Below are 26,035 nucleotides of genomic sequence, written 5' to 3'. Positions count from 1 at the left end.
TCTATGGCCTACCAATCCACTTGTAAGAGTGTCAACGGATTCTACACCTCCTGCCGAGTTAATTGGCAGCATAACAAGGGTCATCAGTCAAACAAAAATAACTTTTTAAACCCTGCTGGACCTGGGTACATTCATGAATGAGCACCAATAATAGCCTGCAGAAAGTCCTTTCAAGCCAAGCAGGTTTTGATTTTCTTTCCCCAAATCCTTTCAGGATTAACACAAATATTCAGAAAAGAAAACAAACATCAGAAGCTTTATATAACTAAAAGAATCATTTGAGGTAAATTTTCAAAGCAAGTATTTCCACCGAACACGACTTGCTAGACGCCCTAACAGTTTTTGTCAACGTGCTGCCCCCTCCCTCCAACTCCAACAATATCTGGAGGGTCAGCAGCATGATTCCCACTTTTATTTATAATTCTTAACTTTTATTTACATGCTCATTCAGAATTCAAAGTTGCCATTTGAACATTTTTAGAAATAGCATTATTATCTTGATCTGCCAATTCAGCTGGCCATCTTGGAAAGGGATTCCCACTATCTACTCTGTTCAGCATATTTACTTTCATAAATTACTTTATAGCTTCTTATAATTTCCTTTCTACAAAGCAGTGCATGTTATCACACTTGGATTTTCCTTTACACATGCCAGAAGGGAGACTCCATTTTTTCCCAAGGGTACAGCCCTGACAGATCATATTGTCTCATAAAAAATAATAATGTAGAAGGGAATTGTTTCCAAGAGAGGTCCATATATACAAATAGTCACGTGTTAAACTCCTTCTAAAACTATGCAAATATTAAAAACTTTCCCCTTGTGCAATTTTTGACATAGAAGCACCTTCTGAAGCACTTCTGATTGCTTAAAACCTTCCTGTCGCAAGGACGAGTAAGACTGAATTGATTCCAGGAAAGTGTGATCCAAGATATTTACTGAAGTGACAAGCTGCATTTAGTTGAGTGTTACTTACAAAAAATCATTGGTCTTGCCTTCTTCTACTGCTTTGTCTGTACGCTCCAATGAGAAGATGCCATTTGGGTCATCATTTGCTTCAATTATTACTGTTGCCATTCCAGATCCGTAGACCACTGTGTCTCCTAAGCAACAATTTTTTTGTTTAAAGATAATGCTAAAAGCAAACAGCATAATATCGGGGGGGGGGGGGATTCCATACCCTAGCCTAATGTTTTTTTCTAGATCCAAGATTCTGTATATCTGCCATCTAATTCAGACAACCTTCTCCCTTTGTATGTTGTAAAAGGGACAGCATGCTTTTCCCCAACACACACACTCAAGCTTGGTCCTGCTAGACATATATGTGGGAATTTTATCTGCATATGGTCTGTGTGCATAAAATCCATCTCACGCAGGCCTGAATTAAGAGGTTTGCTTCACGGATTTTTGCATATGTGGGATGTGAAGTTCTGGTTGATATGTGTTGGATTATATGTGTGTAGAAGACTGTATGCCTGGGATGGAGAACGTCAAGCCAATCAGGTCTATCTGGCTCTCATAACTCTCCCTGGGCCACACCATCTCTCCCCAGACCATGCCCATCAACAGCCCAGCTCTGTACTCTCCTCAAATGATTTTGTCTGGCTGGATGTGAACTGTGATAATGCCTCTTGTCTGCCTGGAGGATGTGCAGATGGGGTGGGAGTGTAGAAACTTCTGACTTTTGTGAGAGGAGTGTAGCCTGCTCTATCTTTTGTCCCACCAGCTTTTGCTTCTGACTGCCCATAGCTGGCATGTGGACCTTGGAAGGTTGCCAGTAAGGGAATGGGGACCTCAGGCTGAAGGCAGCTCCCCCCTTGTTTTATGCAAATGTTATGCCCATACATTGCTTTTATGGGGCATCCCAAGGTAGGCAGGCACATCTGGTAGCCATGGCAGGAAGACATAGTCTTGTTCCTCCACTGCTCACACAGAGGTTGCCCAAGCAGGGTCTAAAAGAAAAAAGCTAAGGTAGCCTTTGAAAACAGCATGCGATCATGTACACTGGAGTAAATGGGCTCTGTTCATGAGTAACTACCTAGAAGTCTAAATAGATAGGATGATGGCTATTAGCATACCTGACACTGGGAGCCTAAGTGGTAAATGGAGCTTGTATGTATGTATGTATGTATTTATATATATATATATATATATATATATATATATATATATATATATATATTACTTTAGAGCCAAGGAAGTGAACCCAGTATGGCTGAAGTCTTCTAGATCACAGCCTGAGCTGTTTAAGATAACAGGATGAAAGAACCGACTATTATAGAGCACAACTTTATGGCTGCCATGAAGTTTATATACAACAATAAAAACATCAAATATATTGCACAGCACAATGACACATTTGTACTTAACCCCGTGTAAATTTGTACCTAGCCACTTATGCCTATCTTTTTTCTCTTTTGTTCTATATATGTAAGGCTGGGGGTTATTTACATATATATTGGTTGTTTTAATATCCAACACAAATAATGAAAGCCAAATTAGCTCTATAAAAGTCAGTCACAAAACAAATCAGCTGGGTGTTTTTGTTTTGCTTCTAATCCAGCAATATTACAACCAGCCCCAATTGCATGGATGCAGGCATACTGCACATTTCACAAGGGTATAAAAAGGATGCTTTAATGTGAAGAAGCATGGGAATACCCTAATCAGCTCCCCCAAAATATCATTCACGAAATGAGAAAAGCAACATCAGAAATGCAGCAGCTGCTTAGTTTACATAGAGATCAAATAATCATTTGAACCTGTTGAGTTGAAGAGAATGATATAAAAAGTCTCATCCGACTCAGGGGTATCGTCATCGTTGATAAACACGGTTATGTTTTGTTCTTGTATTCCAACATCAAAAAAAAGCACACCACTCTTTTCGCTAGGCATAAAGTCTCCCTCTTCAGCAGTGGCTCCTCCATTAACAGTGGCGTATGAAACCGAAACGGCATCAACATCCGAGCCATTCCTTATGACTACAAAATTAGCAATGCCACCTTCATGAGCCTTCACAACAACGGGATCTGAAATACATATACAGTGTGCAAAAGAAAGAGAAATCAATACAACAGAATTGTAACCTTCCTTTGCAAATATTGTTTCCAGAAAAGAGAGAAAAAATCTACTTTATAATGAGATACACGTTTCATAGTACTGAATGTCTCCACTCCACTGTTACCTTACAAATTAGGAGAAGAGCATAGCACATTAATAAGCTTCCAGGCAAAGATTTACTGCCATCATTATATTTATACCTTCGGGGTTTGGAATGCTCTAAATGGCTTACAGTAAAATCATAGAATTATAGAGTTGGAAAGGATTCTAAGGATCATCTAGTCCAAACCCCTGAAATGCAGGAATATTCAGCTGTCCAGTTCGGGGATCAAACCTGCAACCTTGGCATTATCAGCACCATGCTCTAATCAACTGAGACTACAGTGGCACAATGCAGACATCACACCAAACCATGGTTTATGCTAACCATAGTTAAGGACCCAACAATATGGTATGAATTCTGAAATGTACAACAGTAATACCATTATTGCTTTCATTTCCCCTCTGTTCAGTTATCAGCTTCATAAGTTCATTCCTCCTCCCATGGCTCAGACCCTCTTGAGATGGAGCAATGGTCCAAATTTCCATTTGTCAATGGTTTTCAAACTAAGAAATAATGTCAAACCACATCTAATACACACTGTGGTTTGATATCCTGGTTTGGATGCTCCTTTACAAACCATGATCTGACATACCATGCTGCCAAAAGGTAGGCTATAAATGCAATAAATAAATAAAATAAAATGAGCACATAGGAGATCACAAATTAAGAGAAAGCCAAGCAGATTGTGCCACTCCTATTTATCTTTTTTTAGATCCATCACTCAATATAAGCTACACTGAAGATCTCTCACCAGCAAAATAAATTGGGTCGTCATTTTTTGTAATCTGCAAGGTTGCAGTGGTTATATTTCCAATTCTAGCACCCCCTGTGGCATTGAAAAGACTAAGGATGAATACCTCGATTTCTTCAGGTATCTGAAAAAATATAAAAAGTTAATGTATGTTACCTCTAAATGCTGTATAATTAAAACAAAGTTGCCAAACATTAACTCTTGCAAATCATGGAACACAACTGTAGAATAATGGGAATATTAAAACAAACAGAATAATGAATGCAGAATAATGAGATCTACCGTAAGTTATAAATATATATCCTAGATTAGCTAGTTTGATACACTATAATCAGAAGAAGAAGAAGAGGAGTTTGGATTTGATATCCTGCTTTATCACTACCTTAAGGAGTCTCAAAGCACCTAACATTCTCCTTTCCCTTCCTCCCGCACAACAAACACTCTGTGAGGTGAGTGGGGCTGAGAGACTTCAAATAAGTGTGACTAGCCCAAGGTCATCCAGCAGCTGCATGTGGAGGAGCGGGGACGCAAACCCGGTTCACCAGATTACAAGACTACCACTCTTGAGCACTACACCACACTGGCTCTCAGCATAACAATGGGTATGTTTGAACTTAAAACTTTCCCCATTTAAATCAGTGGAGCTTAAAACTGCTGATGTTTGCCACTTTCGATGGTATTTCCCTACTATGATAATTTTCCAGTAGCTTGGAGGTGATCATTTCATATATTTACATAAAAGAAAGAAAGTTGAGGCTCTCAAACTGAAGATAGATGTATAGATGGTTGCTAGAATGGGAAACTAAGAGTTAAATCCGTAATGATTAAATGGGCACAAGACATAGGACATAATACACAAATGGAAGATTGGGAAAAATTATGGAATGTGGATCTAAAATTTACCGACTGTATAACTCTGAAACAGAATTGCATGATGTACCAATGGTATATGACCCCTGTTAAACTTGCTAAGATGTATAGAACAAGCTCTAACAAATTTTGGAAATGTAAAGAATGAGATGGCACATTTTATCATATGTGGTGGAGTTGCAAAGCAATCAAAAATTATTGGGAAATGATATGTAATGAATTGAAGAAGATGTTTAAAGCAACTTTTGTTAAAAAGCCAGAAGCTTTTTTTCTTGTTAGGCATTACAGGGCTGGAGCTGCCAAAAGAGTGGAAGAAGCTATTTATGTAGGCTACAACGGCGGCCAGGATTCTCCTAGCCCAAAAATGGAAAGACGCCAAAATACCAACAAAAGAAGAATGGCAAACTAAACTGATGGAATATGCAGAACTGGCGAAACTCATGGGAACACTCAGAAACAATGACAATAGAGACTTTTAAAAGGACTGGGAACCACTGATATTGGATTTACAGAAATACTGTAAAGAAATGGACTCATTGGCAGGGGTTGAGTAACGGTTACAACAAGGATAACATGTAAAATATAAGAAAGAGCAATTTTAAAATGAATTAAGGTAAAATATAATATGTAAGAAGATATGATATAAAAAGGTGAAGAATATAAGAGCAATTGGATAAGACTACAAAATAAGGAAAATAAATGAAGCAGAAGCAGTGATTGTTGAATGAACCAGAGGGGGAAGTTGGGGGAAGTCACGGGGAGTGGGGGAGGGGTTTGGGGGATTCTTTGACTAATTCTTTTTTCTATATGTGTTGAAAATGTTGAATATTAAACTGGAAAACTAATTTAATAATAATAAAAAAGTTACTTGCATAAAAGTGTTTACCTCATCAGGCACTGAATATACGGTGATATTTTTTGAAAATTCTTCATTTCCAAAGAAAACTGTCCCTTGCTCTGGGAAGATGTCTTTTGTAGAAGCTGGGTAAGTTGCCCAAGACACAGTTACATTGCCAAAAGTTCCTTGGCTTCGCAAGACTCTGAACACCGCTTTGAAACACAAATGCATTATTTGGTAAATGTACAGCATTAAGAGATTCAAAGACAGAGTAGAAAAACTCAAAGAAAAAACAGTTTTAAAAGACAAGTATCTGTAACTATGAAAGAAGCATATACGCATTTACAGATATTCATCCCAAGGAAGAATGCTGCTTATTGCAAGCTCAATAAATAGCAAGCCACCATTATTGCTGTTGTTGCAGCAGCAGAGAACTGTGCTATGGCATCTGCTGCAGCATCACTTCTCATGTCATGAAGGTCCCAGATGAGAAATCTTGAGCTATGTTAAAACAGTAACACACAACAACAACAACAACAATTTATTATTTGTACCCTGCCCATCTGGCTGAGTTTCCCCAGCCACTCTGGGCGGCTTCCAACAAAGATTAAAAATACATTAAAATGTCACACATTAAAAACTTCCCTGAACAGGGCTGCCTTCAGATGTCTTCTAAATGTCAGATAGTTGTTTATCTCTTTGACATCTGATGGGAGGGCGTTCCACAGGGCAGGCGCCACTACCGAGAAGGCCCTCTGCCTGGTTCCCTGTAGCTTTGCTTCTTGCAGTGAGGGAACTGCCAGAAGGCCCTCGGAGCTGGACCTCAGTGTCCGGGCAGAACGATGGGGGCGGAGACTATGGCTCATCATACCTGTGTCACCTTCCTCACACTTCAGGTAGACAAATATTGCCATGTGGAAGAGCCACAGAGTGGAGTCCTCTGTTACCTGGGCTCCAGATTTTACAGTATAGGAAGGAACTCTGTGGCAGCAGCATCTGTACTATGAGGGGTATCAGGTGAAGGAGTCTTGAGAGACAGTAAGTTACAAAATTTATGATAAAATGGCAAGACTTAATATGAGCTAACCTACAACAGAGCAGTAAGGAATTACCAGCATAGAAGTCTCTGCCTTTGCTTTCATTTATTGTTATTGTTAATCCATCCTCAGCAAACTGAATTATTCCATGGGGATCATCATTCTTCAAGATTGTTATGTTGACAACTGTGGCATTTCCCAGTTTACTTGGCAGCTCACCGTGGCTACTGAGAACCACTGAGTAAAATTCATCCAACTAAAACAGGGAAACCAAATCAGAACAATATGGTCTGGCAACACTCATAGCAATCAAGAGACCAGTCCAAATTTATCGATCAGCCAGCATAAAATAAAATTTAGCAAATGTTACCTCAGGATGTGGAAAGTGCAACTCATATTTTAACAGTAGCACAACTGTCTATTAGACACAAATGGAAAATGATAAATCTGCCCTCTGTAGATGACTAGTGTTTGAGAGCATGGAATATAGCTTACTCATTTAAACTTACAGACGCATGAAAACAAAAAAGAATCAGGAAACGGAAACATAACATTTCCTCCTCCATCTCAACACAAAGTGGCCATGGTTATTTCATTCTTAGGGCAAGGGTAGCATTTTCAACACTGCATAACCCACCAAAAATCCAATCAGTTCAGGGGGATGTTTTAGATTCTAAATGTCAGAAGTGCATCCTTTATTATTCCAAGTTAGGCATGAGGAATTCTTTCTGCCTCTCTTTACCTCTGGAATCCCATCCATCTTTGTTAGCAACGTAATTTTAATTTCTCTTTCTCCAGGCTTAAACTCCAGGATTCCTGTACTTCCATAGAACTCGCTGTCTCTTGGTTCTACAGTATAACGTAGAAATTGCTTGATGAGGGCTCCCCTGGACCGGACAATCTGAAGTTCAACGGATTCTCCTTCCTTTAAAACAAATCAAAAATCCAAAAAAATTGAGTATTCTTATTTGGTGTGGGTTCCATCATGGAAGGGGTTTAGTTTCTGAGCACTTACTTTTATCCTGTACGGCCCTCTTGAAGATAAAGAAAATTCAAACACTCCTCCAGGATCATCATTTTCCAGAATAACCACTTCACGGCTAATATAGCCAGATTTCAGGATCTGATTTTCCACATTCACCCTGAAGAAATAATTCCAAAGATGCTTTTAACCAGCAAGTTAGTTAAGCATTAAATCCACCAACAACAACCATGTTATTCTGAAATACCCCCCCCCCCACTGAAGGTACATTTGGCCCCATCACTGGCTCCCTTTCTGGAGCAAACACACATTTTATTTGCTAATGGATTGAATATATTATTCACTTTGTTATTCTTTTATTATATCGCCTTTGACTGATGATTATTTTTGCATTCATATTTTTGTATCGTAAAACCACTTTATGAATGAATGTCGAAAAGTGGTATACAAAAGCTGTACTTAAACAAAGAATGAACAAAGTCTTTCTGCACAGACTATATTTTATTTATATTTGCCTAGATTTTTTTTCCAAAAAAAGATTAAACGTGCACACTTCACACAGAGAAAGACAATAAAACACAGTGACATACAAGAGTACTGGATGATAAGCTTTTAAAAGCACTGCTGGATTTGAAAGCACTGAAGAACAGGTTTTAGTGTCCTGCTAACATGTAACAAACTTTCCAATAACATTTGCTATGAAAAGTTGTTGAAAGTAAATATTTTGTTTCCAACTTCATCTGAGACGACATTTTGCCCCTTGATTGTTTCCTGTGCTGCAAATCTACCCAACAAGCAGATCTGATTTCAAGAGCTCACACTGCCAATGAGAATCCTTTAAAATGGCTTCAATGCAAGGGTTTCTGTGCATACACACACTAAACCTGAATCTTATTCTTAACCAAATTCAGTGTTCCTGAAGTGATACTCAACTTCAGGAACTGAAGTCGTTAACTAATGTTAACTAATGCTTAAGCTCTTGATTAGTTGCTGGAGCATATAAAGATGCAGATATTATGTTCCTAGGTAATTTGTATTAATTGTTTTTAAATGATCAATGATGTATCTAAATTGGCTGCAACACTAATATGTGCAATTTATTTCAATAAAACCCCAATCCTAAACCGGCTTACATGGAAGTAATTCTCCCTGAACATGGAAGCATTTACTTCCAAGTCAATGTGCATAGGGTTGTGATGTATGTTCCCTAAACATTGCAGTGAAAACACACAATCTATTTGAGGATGAAAACAATTTCTGCTTAACTCTAATTATGCAGCTTCATTATACCATATTTGGGAGGCCTGATTTCCCAGCGGTGAAATCAGAACAACCAATCTACTGTTCTGCATTATCTTCAAACATCAAACACCAAGCCATGCATTCCTAACTTTTTATTATTATTCATAGGCCCTACATAAAGGAACGTTTTCAGTCCTCCACCCCATGCTCCCAAATAAAACAGCAACAGGAAGCATGCATTGCCCAAGGAGGTCCGATAGGCATGGTGCTTCAGAAGGAAAGAAATATTAAAGGAGACACAGTCTTGTCCAGACCAACCACTTCCAAAACAAAGTGCTGATTCACTGAATACAAAGACACAGCTTGCTGCACTTACCCAAAGTACACGACAAACCTTTCTGTCTCTACCCTGTCAATACAGAGAGAAATAAGTGGGGGGTAGGAATAAAACCACTGTTTGCCAGATTCTTTGTAGGAGAGTTCTTTAGAGGAGGAAATAAAAAGTGGGGCGGGATAAAAATTTTTTTAAAAAACCCTGCACCTTTCCAGCAGCTAATGTTCACTTTATGGGAATTCTACTTGCTTGGCACTCACTTGTTTGACTAATGCTAGCAAGAGGTTCAGCAATTCCCACTCATGGGAGATGACCCCATGACCAATTGGGATGTCAAGGACCATTCAAGGCCTTCGCTGCCAGCACTGCTCCAAGAGCCAGCCGCCAACTGCCAAGCACTGTGCAGGCATACAGGCTACACAGCAGCTGAGTAAATTTTATTCAGCACCGTCTGTAATTACTCAGTGCTTTTAATTAGACAAAAGAAACCCATTTTATTCATTGATGCACAACCCTCCAGGACCTGCCATCCCACTACGCTGCCCAAATAATTGTCTGAGTAGATAAAGAAGGGCAGGGGTTGCCATTGTTCAGATTTTTGTAATGGGGACATATTTGAAAGGCCTCATTTAGGCAGGAGTTAAAACAGCATGAAGTGTTATTTGTGGCTGCTTTTTCAGTAAATCAAACTGTAAGAATGATGTAAGAGGCGAAAGCATTTCCAAGCCCAACATTTTATTGGCTCGAAACAAATGCTTAACGGTACCAACCACTTGTCAGAAGATATGGCTGGAAATGGAATAGTGCCTCTGATCCTAACATAGCATTTTTAATACCCCAGTTACTTTGATTCATTATAAATTGCTGTCTGCCTGTATATCTTAGTTATGCAAGCATGTGTGAATGGCATTTGTCCTTGGCAATGTCTGCTCCATAAGCTGCCACTGAAATTCACAGGAGTTCGGCAGAAAAAACTCTCTGCATAGAAAACCTGTGCTAAGCGTTGTATGCAAAGATGACATAATCCCTTCCCAAAGAGTTCAGCAGGAAGAACAAAGATAAATGCCTGGACTCTAATAGCATAGCATAAATAGGGACGTACCTAGGGGTTGGCTAGGTTGGCCCCCGCCAAGAGCACAGAACCAGAGGAGCACTCGAATCACACCTCCCCCATCTAGCTCCAAGTGGCTATGAGCCCACCCGCCTGTCCTCACACTTCCTGGGCCACTCCTTCGCTGCTCTGGGCAGCCGGGTGAGGTGTGCAGGCTCCTCTGGGTACCTTGGTGGAGGATCCTCACCAAGGGCAGAAGGAATAGGGGGCACCGATACAGCTCCTTGCCAAGGGCGCAAGAGAGCCTAGGTACACCTCTGAGTATAAATGAGGTTGCCAAAAGCAAACTAGCAAATCAAAGCATAAAAACTGGAGGACAGGTTTCAGCACAGCACTAATAAGGAATGTCATTTTCACAAAGGCATTATGAACCACAAACTGACTGAAGGGGGAAAGATGACAGAAAAAGAGGCTCAGGGACAGAAAGCTGGTTACAGTACTATAGACACCAGGGCCTAAATCCCAAACAGTTAAGCATACCTGACACCATAGTGAGCTAACCTGTGCTGGATTTAGACCAAGATTACAAAACAAGCATTTTCATATTCTTGATAAGCAATATACATAATGTATATGGTGTAACCTAGAGTTCTTCTACCTTGGGTTGCCAGATCTTGTTGGATTACAACTCCCACCATCTCTGACCACTGGCTAAGGCATGTCCCTCAACCGCCCCAATTCCAGGATGAGTGGGACATGCTGGAATTCTAGATGCCATCCCAGCAATCTGGTGTTATGTCTTGAGCTTGGATCCTTGAACAATAGGAAGGTAGGATTCTAGACGGCAGCAACCTGATTGGCCCATGAGAGCCATCCAATCCGGCTCCAGGAGGGGAGTTTGAATCAGCCTATCACATGTAAATCACTCTAGAATGTAGCACCTGAAGATCCTTCCCTGAAACTGCCCCCGCCTCCAATTTCCTGTTATCCTGAGGATCCACACGTTTGCTGATCTAACATCAAATTCTGAACAAATGATTTGATAAAGTACAATAATTTTATAGCAATGTGTACATTAAATGTGATATAGAATCAGATAAATAATATCAGACATAGCATTAAGGTTGATAAATCTAGTTTTTAGAAAACAAATCAGCTCTGTTGTCACTTTAATATTTATACCCAGTGCAGAAGCTCACCAAGTATAAGAACTAACTGGAAAAGGAAGAGTATAACTTATGTATGGAAACATGAGCAATACTTTGTATGGAATTAAGTTACATAATACCTGTTGAGGCAGCAGCAAAGAAGTTGAAATATCATAAATGAAATTCAACTCCTTTTCTTGTGTTAAGTCTCTGAGACACCTTACTATGAAAATCAATCCTATTACTTTTGAATGGTTTGGCATTATAAGAACCAGATCATTACAGGCACATTTTGACAGAAGTATAACTTTACATGAAACTGAAATGGAAATTTAGCATAATTGTGCCTTCAGAGCAATGTTATCTGCCAAAGGAAATGCAGAAACAATTTCAGCGGACAACCAATATGATAGAGCCATCTGTTTGCATATTACCTATGAGTCAAAGGAATTCTTTTTTTAAAAAAACAATTTATGGCTCTGATTCAACATATAAAATGTCATGGATGCATAAGGTGTCTATGAACATTTACAGAATAATCTATGCATGTTTACTAAGAAATAAATTCTACTGTGCTTAAAGGGGCTTACTCAATACACCCCACCCCACAAGTAAGCGTACAAACGTTAGCCAGTGCATAAAATAATACAATCAGGATATAAAAAAGGGTATGTTGTGACAAATTATTGCAGAATAATACCTGTCTAATGACAATATTAGAGTCTCATTCATTTCTGGGATATCATCAGCTTTGACAGTAAGGTTGATTGCTGTGTCACTTTGTCCAGATAAAAATACAACAGAGCCAGAGAAAGGGCTTATATCATCAATAGTTACAGCTTTTGGATTGAGGCCAGAGGGTATCAGGCTCCAGAAGACAGTAGCTTGTCCATCAGTCCCATCTCGATGCAATGGAATGGAGGTCTAGAATATATACCAAGTTCTGTAAGGTTTTTTTTTTTCTTATTGAATGTATATGCAACTCTAGATGCCAAGCTACAGCCAATATCAAATATCTAAAAACACATTTCTGAAATAGTACATAGATTGATTTATTTTTAACTTCTACAGCATTCTGCACCTATGAAATGCATTGAAAGAATTGTATGGCATCTTTTAAATATTGGTAAGGTGCGTCACAAATTAATGAAACATGAAAATGGGGGGGGGATTTAAATAACTAAAAAATCAGTGAAGTCCTCATGGTTGGGATGCAGAGTTTTTGTCATGCTCATCTTCCTTTTGAGAGATGTTTGCGAGTAACATTGCTTCCTTTCTACAAATCATCTCACCAGCAATCTTCACTCCGTAGCCTACCTAGGAGCCCACATTTCAAGGCCCAGATGAAGACATCATGAGGTAACCAACCACTCTCATGGGGCTTTTTTCAAAAGAAAGGGAAGGTGGGCAGCAAGGGAAGCTGCAGAGTGCTGGAGAAATGATTACATGGTAGGAAAACAGTGGTCAGTGTGGTTCGTTAAGGGAGCTGAGAGTTGTTAGGAAACCCTTAACAAAGTACAGTTCCCAGGATTCTTTTTGCAGAAAGCCATGACTCTTAAAAGTCGAATAAGAGTACTTCAAATGTGTGGTGTGGATGTGACCAAAAACATTGCCCCTTTGCCACCTCACAACAAGGAAGTAACCCTAAAACCCCACACAGAGCAAAATTCTGAAGTACCCTGAGAATGAGGAAGAAAAAAACGAAGCCTCTACATGGAACAAAAAAACCTTTTGAGAAATTGGAGGGAACCGTGTTATCTAGTACTTGATTTTACCTGGAGTTAGGAAAATATAACTTTTATTACAACTATATGACCCTTACCTCTGAGTAGCATCTTCATAGGTTGCAGGGAACAAATGGTGACATTTCAATTTAACTGTGATTCAGAGTTGTTAAGATTATTTTTCTTCATTACAGAACCATGATGACAAGGCATGAGAAATATTTTGAATAAGTAAGTGTTGCAAAATAAATTATTTTCCACTAGCTTGCAGAAGTTCGTGTTAAGTGAAGGCAGACCCTGTACTTTCTCTGAAGAAAATGTGCAGTATGCAAGAACAACATTTAAAGAAAGATTTACTTACTACTGTAAAAACAGCATCTTCTGGCTCATGTAAAATTACTGGAAGATTGCTGATAAAGCCAATTTCTCCATTTGCAATGTCAGGCGTAATTCTTAAGGAGATGTTTTGAATTTCACCTAGTCTAGGACTTACAGGTGGAACTAGAGGAGTGATATTCAGCAGTTCAACTTTTTCAAGCTGCAATAAGAGGAATAAAGATTTTAAGATTTTAACCACCAACTTATTTTTTTAAAATCAAGACAGAGTCTAATAAAATAGAAGGATCATGTAACAGCACAGAAGGAGCTCCTTCCATTCTCAGAACTGAGCAAAAACAAAGCATCCAAACTTTTATTTTTATTATCAATTTTATAACAATGTGGGTTGCTGGGATTGGGATTGGACGGGCATCCAAACTCCCCAAAAAGCACACAGCAGAACTGGTTTCAATTGTTACTATTACAATTGCTGATACTTTTAAAAGAGCCAAACAGAACAAAGTCCCATGGGGAAATGCAAGACTAACAGAAAGTTTGGTGGATGAGGTTCCCAAAGGGCATTTTATCCACTGATGCTTTACATATTTTCTTGACCTAGCTGAGTTCTTTAAAGAATTTTGTATTCCTTTGAATTTGGAATGTACAGAAATATTTTTACAGAGTTATATTTCAGGCTATACCAGGTGATTGAACTGGCTATGGCACTGAAAAATGCCCAGTTAATAATTAATCTTTTCTTTCTTACCAATGTTTTCTTTAATTTCAATTGCGTTCTTATGTTACTTCCTCTTTCCACAAACCTCATTCTAAACTGTGCATGTAGAAATAAGGTTTATCCAAGAAAAACGTTAGACTTCCCTAATAAGGTAACATGAAGGGGATGTTTCATGTTATTGATGCTATAATAAGAAATTAAACTGATGTGTCACATAAAAGTTATGACAATTTTATACCATATCACATACCTGTACTAAGAAATGGGCCCCATTTTGAAGAAACGCATCATTTCTTATTGGTACTTTTATAATTTCTCTAGTTCTTCCTTCTGGAAAGTAGAGGGTGCTTCTTCCCGAAATGTTTAGAACACCTTCTTTAGCTCGCTCAGGATCCACAGGCCCAGCAGGAATATACAGGACTGTATAAGACAGTCTCACATCTCCCACTGTTCCCTTTTGCCTTGCAAAGCTAAGAGACAAAAAACGTCCATCGGGGCTGCTTTCTATCCTCTGATCTTCTGCAGGGTAGAACTTTATTACACCATAAACATCATCACTGTCTTGAATGTAGAACAAAAGCTACAAGAATGACAACAAAGTATTCATGTTAAGAGCAAATTACCATTAGAAATCATAATAAATTAATTATAAGATCACGATTCTAAGAATTGATTAGATTATGAGATTTTTATCAATCCCAAGACAGACAATGCAACCACAGAAATAACTGACTTTACATGACCCCCACCACTTGTGGTAGCTAACAGTGCTCGTGCTAACAGCACTGCCATGTAAAGGATGTGTGACAAACTTTGTCGTGCTCCCGGAATTTTCCCACACTCATGTCAGCAGCTGGAAGTAAGCTTCTTATTGTAGCAACTCATCATAAGAAGGAGCAACTGGCTAACATGACCAGGAAGGTCAAGTATAGAGGGTCTTAAGCAGAACATATTGCTACTCCACTCATTCTACCCTTGAACATTCAGCTAGCTAATCAAAGGAATCATAATGTGGAAATCCATCTAACATGCAATTGTATCAAAAAAACTGCATCATCACCAGGATGTCCTGAAAGGAACAGCCAAATGGATCCCACAAAGGGTTGCTGAGCCACTTAAGTTCAATGGCAGAAGTTATTCAGGACAGAGCTGAACCCTTTCAGGTAACAGGGGCATCAGACTCTTGTCCAATTTAGCATATCATCCTAATATGCCAACTTGGGCAGGAATATTATTCCATAGTATCTCTATGAGTGGGAGGAAGCTAGCTCTGAGCAAAACTACTTTTCCAGTAGTGTAAAGCAAAAAAAAAAAAGGAAAAAAAGTTTTCAGGAGTACTGAAAAGCTTCTCTCTGAGGATTTTCCAGCAGTGCCTGGGAAAATGTTTTGCCTATTTATTTACACTGCCTGATCTCCTCATCTCTCTCAGTTGGTTTTGTTTGATCTCACTGAGACTGTAACTTAACAAAATCCAACCAGCAATGCCACCACATTCACAGCACTAACATTGATTGCTTGGGATTCCCTGTGTAACTGAACAATAAGGCTTTACCCTCCTGGATTTATTTTGTTTGCCCTGATGTCATCATGTAACCAAATATGATTAGCTACCTCAGAATGAGAACAGACCAAATGTTGGAAGGATGGCATCCAATGCCTCTTGTCCCAATATCAATTACAAGATCTTCAGGTGATCATGAAGATGGATAAGAGGCACTTAAGAGATTGTCTCTTCAGGTCTGATGCAGAAAGGGATTCAACCACAATTGCCTCTACCAAAAGTTCACCATGGTTCCCACTTATCAAAATGGAGCACAGCCGAGCTAGTTATCTGACAAATCTCCCACTTGCCATACTTAGAATCGCTTTTACAGAATTACGATTCCAATCAATGCCCTTGGCGGTGGTGAATGGTCGGTACGGCAAAGTACAGTACAAGGAGAGACTTTGTCTGTATGGGCAACCTTGCGTAGAGGACCTGTACCACTATTTATTGCAATGCCCGCTATATACAGAACCAAGAGACCGATTTATAAAACCCCTGATTACGAATGGAACACACTCAAACAGGGCAGAAAGGGTGAAATGGCTGCTGAGTGATACTGATGACTTCCTGATTTATAAAGTAGCACTATATGAGTTGGCAGCTAAGAAGATCAGGAGAAAGAACTAGATAAAATAGTGGTCAAATGCAAAGGTGATTCGGACATTTAAGCTGGCACATTCTATCTGATTAGCTACCTAGCATTGTGACTTAGCCCTAGTTATCAATAAACTGTTAGCAATGAGGGGTTCTGAATGAGAGCAACTTATTAGAAACCAACACAGACACCATTACCGACTCCTAGAATAAGAAAGCTAATTTTACTGAGGTATAAGGTTTAAGTATCAATGCAATGCAGCTGATCAACAGCAGCAACAGACTGGAGAAGCAACGGTGCCAGACAGGATTGTAAAATAAAGAATATACCAATTATATAAATAATTGGTTTAAATAATTATACTAATTGGATAAAATTGGCATCTTACTGGAACACTTGCATTTCTTTAGGCGAACAAATGCAGACCTACCTCAGCTGGTTCGCTCACTTCCGCACCCCCCTTTATTGTATGAGCCAGAATCCTAAGCAGATATGGCTGTGCCTCTTCAGGGAAATTGTCATTAACAATGTTCAGAGGAAGTGATGCTATCAGCTGCCCTTGAGCAAAATGCAATACCCCCGAGTCTGGAGTGATGTCTGCAGTCACAGGCGAAGGATCACTGCTATTGCGGGTTATAATCCAGGAAACCGAAACATTTCCATGTGTTCCACCATTTCGTACAACTGTGATGCCTTCGTACCTAGAGGTTGCAAACATAAATTAACAAACAATTTTCTAATTTTAACTCTAGTGAAACACTAGAGTTATAATGAAGCACTCAAATGAACCTACAAGTTACTCCAATATATAAACACTGCAGGAGTTAAATGCCCTTCCTGAGTAGAGTTAAACTATTGTTACCTATGCAAACTGACTTGACAAATAAGTTGAATGGTGTCTGTGTCTTGTCTGATCTTTGTTGTTCATCATAATTCCCCACTCAGTGCTACTGCACTGGTCCTGGGCTATTGTTCTGTGTGGTGTTTATTCTTCTGATCCAAATTCTCCTACCCAACACATGCAGACAGAAGCTCCAACTTGTAAGTAAGGAAGAGACTTTTAGTCAGGCAGGTAACAGTTCTGGCTCAGTGGCAGACACCATGTTCAGGAGTCACGGCTCAGGATCAGGGAAGGAAGTACAAAACTGGGCAGAAGTGACAAAGATGCCCCAGAAATTTCCCCAGCCCCATCCACTAGCATTTAAAGACAAAGCATATCAGACTAACTGGTTAGGCTTTCTCGCCTTGTGGGAAAGCCAAGACTACAAGTGTGCACTCCAATGGGGTGGGTGGATCTGCTCCTATCTGCAAAGCTGGCACCTGGTTCTAGGTATCATAAGTGAACCCTCCTGTTCCAGCCCCTGTTCAGTCGACACTGCCTCCAGCTCAGTTTCCCCACTCAGCTGAGCAAAGTCCTCCCCAGCCTCCACTAACGCCCTGTGCTCCACAGGAAGGTCAGAGGAAGGTGGAAACGGGAGATCTCTCTTCCAACCAAGGTTCCCAACAGTTCATCCATCCCATTTCCTCCTCCTCTTCAGTCAAAGCCTGCCAACCCAGGCTCAATCATGACAGCACTGCAGGGTTCATGACAATCCATTACTTTATTCAGAACACCTAGGGTGCAGATGGACAGACGTTAGCACTCTTCAGGCACCGTGCCCAGCACATAATGACACGTGGAGCAAGGACATGTGTGGTAGCTCCACCCACTCTGATGTGTCTCGACATCCACCTCTACAGCCCTCCACACACTGGAGGGAGAACAACTGCAGCAGGAATCTGTAGACTTGTGTAGGTTCCCTATGAATTCTAACCAAAGCACTAGTCCTAATTCAATTTAAGGCATTCATTAAGAGCAAGGCAAAGCATAATTCAGTGCTAAACAGCCCTGATAAAAGTTACCAACAAGGAAATACGAGCATTTTCCCAGCCCAAATTTGTTTTCTCAGATAAATTCTAGCTAGTTTTCTCCTAAATCTACCTTAGCACTTCCAATGTAATAAAAGGAAACGGCACCTTAACATTTGATCTTCGTCAATAACCACTGGCCGAGTAAACAGGATGTTGTTGATAGATAATACTCCATAAGGTTTATCATTGGGCTGAATGGTAACTTGGACAACAGATGGGTTTGTTAAAACAGCATCTCCTTGCAAAGTGTCCTTAAGTAGCATGATATGAAATGTCTCAGCAATTTCTGGTATGGCATCATCAATGATTTTGAATTTTATGTAAGATTCATGCACTGAAGGTGGGAAAATGATAGTTGTGTTTGGCTGTAGATCTAGAAAGTCTAAGTTAAGCTGTGCATGTGCTGTTGAATTCCCAGTTACAACAGCATAGCGAATGGAGACTTCATGTTCATCCGGTCCAATTATGTTTCCATCATCATCTTTACCCCGAGCTATTGGGATTGTTAGTATATCGTCCTCTTCATGCACCATATAAACACTTTGAGTGAATCGCACCGGGCTATCATTTTTCTTAATAATAATCTCAACAGAATTTCTTGAGGTATTGATTTCAGCTCCTCCTTCTACACTTTTCAGATGAATAATAAATCTTTCATCATCTTCTGGTATCTAGAAAAAAAAATTATAATGATTAAGAATAACTTAAATCAAAGGTAAATATGTGCAAATCAACAAATTTCTTGTTACTGAAATAGAAATCCTGCATTTCCTTACCCTATAAAATATCGGTGTAAATGATCATTGAAGCATAGATGCGCTAAGAGAAAAATGCACACCTCACTCAGATTATTCATCTTTTTAAATCATAGGAACACTTTACAGTTTCAGCCTGCCATCTAATTTTTAAAATATGATGCTTCTTTTTAATACTTCCACCCCCCTTGTATTCATTTGCATAGAATTCCAACCTCTGATCCTGTTCTGATGCTCATCAACTATCTCTGCACATATTTTCAGGTTATACCGATTTAAAGCTTTTTTTATTTTATTCTATGCCTGTAGTAGGGAGAACATGGGGTGGTGGAGGGGATGAGAACCAACAGAGAACTGGGTTTAAAATCAACTACAGCATTAGCTGCAGCCTCTATGACTTTGCTTTTTAAAAGGGATGAAAAATGCAGGTCTAGCAGCCCATCTGCTAAAAGAGGAAGCCAGAGAAGGAAGAACAGCTTAAGCCAGCAGATGGTTTGAACCAACTTTTGGTTGCCTTTCACCACCAACCTTGGGGGGCAGGGGTTGTGCCAGCCTTTGAAGCCAGCTGGACCATGAGCCTTCACCCTTAAACCCCCCATCCATGAGGGCATGCAGGGTTCTAACTTCCAGCTAGTTGTGGTGATGTGCATACAGGAAAACAACCAAAGTTTTCTCTATATGGAAGATAACAAAACAAAAACTCGTGCACAAAATCATACATAGACAAGTAAAATTCCTTCCAGTTATGAAACAGCATAAAAATACCAATAAGCAGGGACCAAAAGACTTTATCAATTTGTCAGCTCCATACTATGTGAACTGATTCCTATACCCACAAATGCTCACTAGCATAAACAGTATTATAAATTTCCTACAGTTAGGGCTTGTCTACATTGTTGCTTGTCTTGTGCCTGGAAAGCACAGGTCTGAGAGGTTTTCTGCTTTGTCACATGCTTTCAAGGCACAGGTCCAAGTGGTTTTCATTTGCCCCACTGCTTTCTTTGGGAAAACTTGCTGTTTGCTGCTGAATCAGAACAAATGTCAATCCACAGAAAAACCTTCTGTCCTTAAAATCTTGACAGAAGAATTAATTCCTTAGTCATTTTGGTCACAGAGCAAATTGGCTTTATAAACACAAGCACCTATTCCTGGATTTTGAGACTCAAAAGCAGTTAATTGCTCCTGAGAGACAGTCTGATGGCAAATACTCAATTTTTTTTAGTGTGTAAATCCTTTTGAGGCAAAGCTGTTGCCTTGAACTTCCAAAGGAGGCTCCAAGTCCCAACTCCTTACCTTTTTATTTCCTTTCATAGTCATCTGCTAATTGGTCACTCTCAGAGATTGCATTCATGAGTGGCCATTCAACTTGTCTTTGCAGTCACAGCCAACTTCATTCCTTGTTTGTACTGCTTATGCTTTCATAACAGACATTGACTTGCACTCCCAATTCAGTTTAGCCCACGAAATATCTAAGTCTCATCAGTTCTCAGCACAATCAATTTTGTTCATGTCATGAGGAAAAGTTACAGCACTGGGGACTTTTCAGTTCAGAGAAAAGACAAGGAAGAGGCAGCATGATAGAAGTATATATAATTATGCAACTGTGAGGTTACCAATGCCACCCTGAGCAATTTGGTATCATCAGCAAACTTTGCTACCTCACTGCTCACTCTTCTTCAGATCATTCATGAGCAAGTAAGGAAGCAAATGTCCCAATACAGATTATTGGGAAACTCCACTTCCTACATCTCTCCATTCGGAAAACTGCCCATTTATTTCAACTCTCTGTTGCCCATTCCTTAATCAGCACTACTGAGTCCCAGGACTACTGAGCTTACTCAGGAGTCTTTGATGAAGTACTCTGTCAAAAACATTTTGAAAGTCTAAGTACACAATGCCAACTGGATCACTTCTATCTATATCTTTGTTGATGCTCTCAAAGGACATAAAAAGGCTAGTTTAAAAAGTGGATAAAAACACCAATCAGCTAAAAGAAGCATCCAACAACAAGAAATCAAATCACCTCTGTAGACCAAAAAGGCTGTCTGATCAATTAAAAAAAAGTTTCCAGCAGCTAGTGGCAAGCCATCAAAGAAAGGAGGTATAAATCTCTTTAGTATTTCTACTGTTGTCAGTGATAGTAATTCTGAGTAAGAGGCACTCAAGTTCACCAGTCTAGGGTGAACCAATATCAGGAATGAGCCAGCTCCTAGTAGAAATTTACAGCCTTCTGCAGAACAGAGAGGTTTAGATTTTACACCGGCTGAGCAAAGAACACAGCAAACAGTGGTGACTCCTCTGGAAATTGCCAAGGGAACAACCTCTGGAAATTGCCAAGGGAACAACCAAGAGTGGGCTGGAACACAGCCAAAGCTCTCAGGAAGCTCAGACAGACTGAACAGACACAGGGACAGTATGTCAGAACAGGAAGAGGTTGGAGCTAATCTAATAAGTCCAAAGAGTCTGCGAATGCTGCTAGATAGGAAGCAATACAAGAGACAATACAAGGGGCGATGGTTCAATATATTCTGTAAGAACCAGAAGGAGCTTCAGAAGGGTCATCTTGAGTGATAATGCCAGTGGCTGCGCTAGAGCCGTCTAGAGCTATCTGTTTGTTTTTGCAATAAATCCTCCTTTTTAATTACCTACGCTTACTGTGTTATCAAGCTGGGAACCTGGACTCCTGACAGCCAATCTTGCCTTATTTGTTTCAACCTCATGATACACAGATCAAAACCTTCAAAAAATGTTGATATGCGCTCTCACCTGGTCATCAAGAACAACTAAGTTAAAAATCAATACAGCTGTTCCAGGAGGGAAGGTGATATTTCCTCTTGCTGAGCTCAAGTCTTCTTCAGCAGGATTTGGACCACCTTCTACCTGTGAAGAAACATTGTGCCTGTTCAGCAAACATAGATGGTGCCTCCAACCATTTGTAATAAGTTCTAAAAAAGCAAGCAAGCCTCCATGATAGAGTTGGATAATCTTTTGATATTCAAGATGAAAGAACATTCCCCATAGGACCAATAAGAATTCGGAAGGCAATTATTTAAATCAGCCTTTCTCAACCTGTGGGTCCCCAGATGTTGTTGAACTACAACTCCCATCACCCCTAGCTAGCAAGGCCAGAGCTCAGGGATGATGGGAGTTGTAGTCCAACAACATATGGGGACCCACAGGTTGAGAACCACTGATTTAAATAATGGTAACCCCCACCCACCAAACCACACATGCCGGCTGCATTTGGCAATTAAATCTAAACAGAGGAATGTGTTTGTTTGTGTTGTTTGTTTGAAGTTTAATAAATCTTATACTTCCCAAAGTATGCCTATTTTATAGGACCAGTCTTGTTCTCAGGATTGAGAAACTTGTAATTATACTTCCCATTTATCTCATGGGGAGGAAGGTGGCAATAAATCTGGCTCATTCAAAATTTTACATAACTGCCCTGTTCAAGCCAGGTTGTTGAACCTTTGGGGTACTAAGCAAAGCATGGAGAATACCGATCTTGAAGCAGCTGTTGACCAATGGGTAACAAGCTTCAGATATCAGAGTAAAGAGACAGGCTTTGCAAGGGCAGGGAATACCCTGGCAGAAGTTAACATGCTGAGCTTAAAAGGTCTGCAGTGCAATTGCCCCCTTGTATTCCAAAGCATAGCTTGATGACTGTCAGAGCCTGGTCTCTCAAGCAAAGCTGCAGGGAATTATACAGAGTGGTGTTCTGGCTTAGGGTTATGCAATGTGACACCACAGATGGCTTTAAACTGCATCCTATCTTCTCCAGCAGGTATCCAAGGTGAGTGAATAGGTTTAGGTATTCAATGAGTTGATTCAGAGCTCTGAGCTTGCAGCTCCCAGATATAACAGGAATTCTTCGTCCTCGACAGAGAAGAATTCCTTTCTCTCAGATTTTAGGTGCCATGCATTCCTGGCTTAAGGTCCTTAATCACAAGCCACTAGGGAGATCATAGGGCCAGATCACACCTTAGCTCTCAGTTATCTAACTACAAACTTATAAACAATTAAGAAAGTCATTTCAGAGATGCTATATTTATTGAGAATTCCAAGCCTCACCAGATTCACTTTAAAAAAATCTTTTAAAGGTAGTTATTTCAACATACTTACCACATAAATCACAGTCACAGTTCCATAGGTACCTTTCTCCCGAACTAGAGTGAGAGGCACAGATTCATTCCTACCTTTGGGCTCACTAAGTGTGATTAAGGCAGGCTAAAATGGGAGGGAGGGAGGGAGGGAGAAAGGGGACAGAGGAGAAACAGACAATCAGATACTGATAAAATATCCCAACTGCAGAATGTACAAAGGGCTGTTACCATAGAAATGCAAACTCCCAGAGACAAGTTAATCCAATTTGTGAAGTGGTCCACTGATAGCATTTCATTTCCCAGCAACCAAAGGCATGGAAGACAACAGAGATAAATATTTTGTTTTGAACGAATATGGAAATGTGTATCCTCAATTTAAACATTTTGGCCACTACAAGCCAATTAAAAGGCTTTTGTGTTACATTATTTATATTGCTTTTTGAACTTATTAAAACAGATGTTCAGCTAATCTAGTCACATTAAAACAACAGCTGAAAGTTTTGCTAAAGAATTTTACTGAAAGCAGCAGCAAATTTGACATCCACATTTCAAGAGATAAGGGCAAGCAGATTTCCAAAATCTTGTCTTTTAAAAATTATTATAAAGATAATCAGCCAAACTCACACTCTCAATTTTTAACTCAGTCTGTATTTCTCTTCACCTCCAAACAATGGGCACAACAGGTAAATTTGCCCTGTAAGGTCAGTTGTTGTTATCATCATCATCATCATCATCATACCTATAGACTAGCTAAGGATGTGTCAGTATGGCAGACGGTGTCTTCAAATTATCTGCCTCCCTTCTCTGTTGCCTCTGTATTCTGTTTGTCTTTGCTATCTTACTTGCCTTGATAAAATAACTTTTTTAAAAAACAACAACTCACCCACAATTATTTCACTGATTAGGACGCTCACCAAGAACATTTTAACAATAATCTTAGTGCTTTCTTCCAAGTAGTAGTACAACACGCTATTCTTCTTTTGTCTAAACCTTAAATGATAAATGGCCCCGGAAAGGACTGTACAACTTTTTTGTCCTACTACCATTTCCTCTGAAGTCAATACTTGATCACTTTCTTCAGCTTATTTAGGAATGCATTAGGCTCCCTGATCTCCTACCAAAGTGTCAAACTCCACGGTTGCCGCTGGCTCATCTGTAATGTCATAGTCTATGAGGTCATAATGAGCCCAACAAGCAAGAGTCCACACACAGGCTGCTTTGACACAACTCTACAACCTGCTCAGTTAAGTAGCAAAAGTAACGTCTTCACACCAAGGGCTTTTAAATGTGCTGATCACTTGAGCAGTCTCAAAGCCTTTCACTGGATAGATTTCTTGAACCGGCAGAATGGGGTTAAGGTAAAGGAACCACAGATGAAAGAAAGTAGTTTATCTAAAGAAACCTATGGCATTTATGCCTGCGGAGAGAGCTGAACTCTCACTCATTAACCACTATGTCACAGGTGCCCAGGAAGATGTCCATTTTCCCACTGACGTCTATATTGTTCATCTGACAAATATCCCCATTATTCAATTTCAAATAACAAAAGGTACAGAAGATGAAAACATACCATATCAAAAGAAATGATTCCAAAGGCATTGTCATTTGATAAAATAGTTACAGATACAGCTCTGGGCAACCCAAGCTTTACTCCTGGAGGTGGATTCTAGAACAAACAAGGCACACAATATGGAAAATTAAAACGGTGCACTGTAAATGGGCCAGTCAATCTATACATGGTGGAAGGAGGTTTCAGTAAGGCCCTGTATTCAATAAAGTGTTTATTTTCAGGGTAAAGGAATTTCTCTTTAATGACACATTCCAAGGAAAGGTATTCAAGTCAACTGAATGCTCCAAAAGCACTAACTTTTCATGGGATACAAATTCTATAGACTCAGTCTGGTTAAACAACAAAGTGTTTGACACAAACTTCGGAGATCATTAATCATAGCTTGACAATATTAATGATACCATAGCAATAAGGAGCTACATGAGAAGCATCTGTTCCCCACCCTCACCCAAGAATCTGGAGTTTGGAATCTGGGGATCTTTTTATGTCCATTGGTGATGATCTTGAACCAGAATAAAGCAAAGGAACACTGACATTATGAAAAATCTTTGTATAACATGTTCACTGTACAGTATTCATAAATCACAGGGACTTGCTATTTGTAATGCACAGCGGACAGGGGAGAGAAGACAAATGAGAAAACAATGAGGATTGCTTCTATGTTTGAAATATAGCGGAAGCTGTCTCAGTGACCTGTCTTCATTGAAAATGCAAATCCGAACAACAACAGGGAAAAGGCGGCGGGAGGGGGACAAGAAGGAAGAAGTATTCTAAAACTGACCAAGATGATCCTCTTAGCAACGTCATCTACCTCAAAGGAGAGGAGCACACAGAAAGGTAGATTTTGCAATGGCTGCATTACTGTAGAACATTATTATGGAAGACTAACAAATTTATTATAGTATAAAGCTCACTAAACTTTTAAAACAATGGATTAGACACACTAGCCAGGAAGTCAGACAATAACAAGGGAATAAAATCTGCTCCCACCACCACTGCCTCAGGGTGATACAGTTGTCTCCTATAACAGCTGCCTGGCACAGTGAAATGCTTTTGGGCAAGGACAGGCACCCTGTGCAAGGCCAAAATTTGGTGCGTCTCTGCCTCTTGCCTTCCATTCTGCTCAATTCACTATGTCATAGCTGCAATGCCCTGCAGCGCCCCCTAGGCTCGGCACCCAGTGTGGCGGAACTGGTCTCACTGCCCTAAACTCGCCTCTGGCAATGAGTTAAATGGTAGGAAAAAATTCACCTGTTTAATGGTTTCTTACAGTTAGCCTTTCTCTCAAATTCTTATTTTGCAGCATATTACTTTGTCAGCTTTCTTCAGTAACCTTGCCTGTGGGTTTCTTGTCTATCCA

General features: G+C 39.7%; 1 protein-coding gene across 9 annotated transcripts in view; it reads right to left on the bottom strand.

Moving 5' to 3' along the window:
- Nucleotides 1-26,035, bottom strand: part of ADGRV1 (adhesion G protein-coupled receptor V1) — a 237,345-nt gene that overhangs the window by 198,884 nt on the left and 12,426 nt on the right. For 8 of the 9 annotated variants that reach the window (XM_053409101.1, XM_053409099.1, XM_053409103.1 and 5 more), the window contains exons 4-18: nucleotides 24,676-24,771; nucleotides 23,125-23,229; nucleotides 21,766-21,879; nucleotides 18,350-18,915; nucleotides 16,764-17,034; nucleotides 14,443-14,772; nucleotides 13,500-13,676; nucleotides 12,115-12,338; nucleotides 7,673-7,799; nucleotides 7,400-7,582; nucleotides 6,733-6,913; nucleotides 5,669-5,832; nucleotides 3,913-4,036; nucleotides 2,761-3,027; nucleotides 975-1,101 (exon numbers count right to left, since the gene is read on the bottom strand). In XM_053409101.1, the coding sequence (XP_053265076.1) occupies nucleotides 975-1,101; nucleotides 2,761-3,027; nucleotides 3,913-4,036; nucleotides 5,669-5,832; nucleotides 6,733-6,913; nucleotides 7,400-7,582; nucleotides 7,673-7,799; nucleotides 12,115-12,338; nucleotides 13,500-13,676; nucleotides 14,443-14,772; nucleotides 16,764-17,034; nucleotides 18,350-18,915; nucleotides 21,766-21,879; nucleotides 23,125-23,229; nucleotides 24,676-24,771 (3,056 nt within the window). The remainder of the gene's footprint in view (nucleotides 1-974; nucleotides 1,102-2,760; nucleotides 3,028-3,912; nucleotides 4,037-5,668; nucleotides 5,833-6,732; nucleotides 6,914-7,399; nucleotides 7,583-7,672; nucleotides 7,800-12,114; nucleotides 12,339-13,499; nucleotides 13,677-14,442; nucleotides 14,773-16,763; nucleotides 17,035-18,349; nucleotides 18,916-21,765; nucleotides 21,880-23,124; nucleotides 23,230-24,675; nucleotides 24,772-26,035) is intronic. The other variant, XM_053409105.1, reaches the window with a different exon arrangement.

This window comes from Podarcis raffonei, chromosome 11, assembly GCF_027172205.1.
Source record: "Podarcis raffonei isolate rPodRaf1 chromosome 11, rPodRaf1.pri, whole genome shotgun sequence".
Classification (NCBI taxonomy): domain Eukaryota; kingdom Metazoa; phylum Chordata; class Lepidosauria; order Squamata; family Lacertidae; genus Podarcis; species Podarcis raffonei.
Note: the sequence above shows the minus strand (reverse complement) of the source record. Positions and strands in the feature narration are given on the sequence as shown.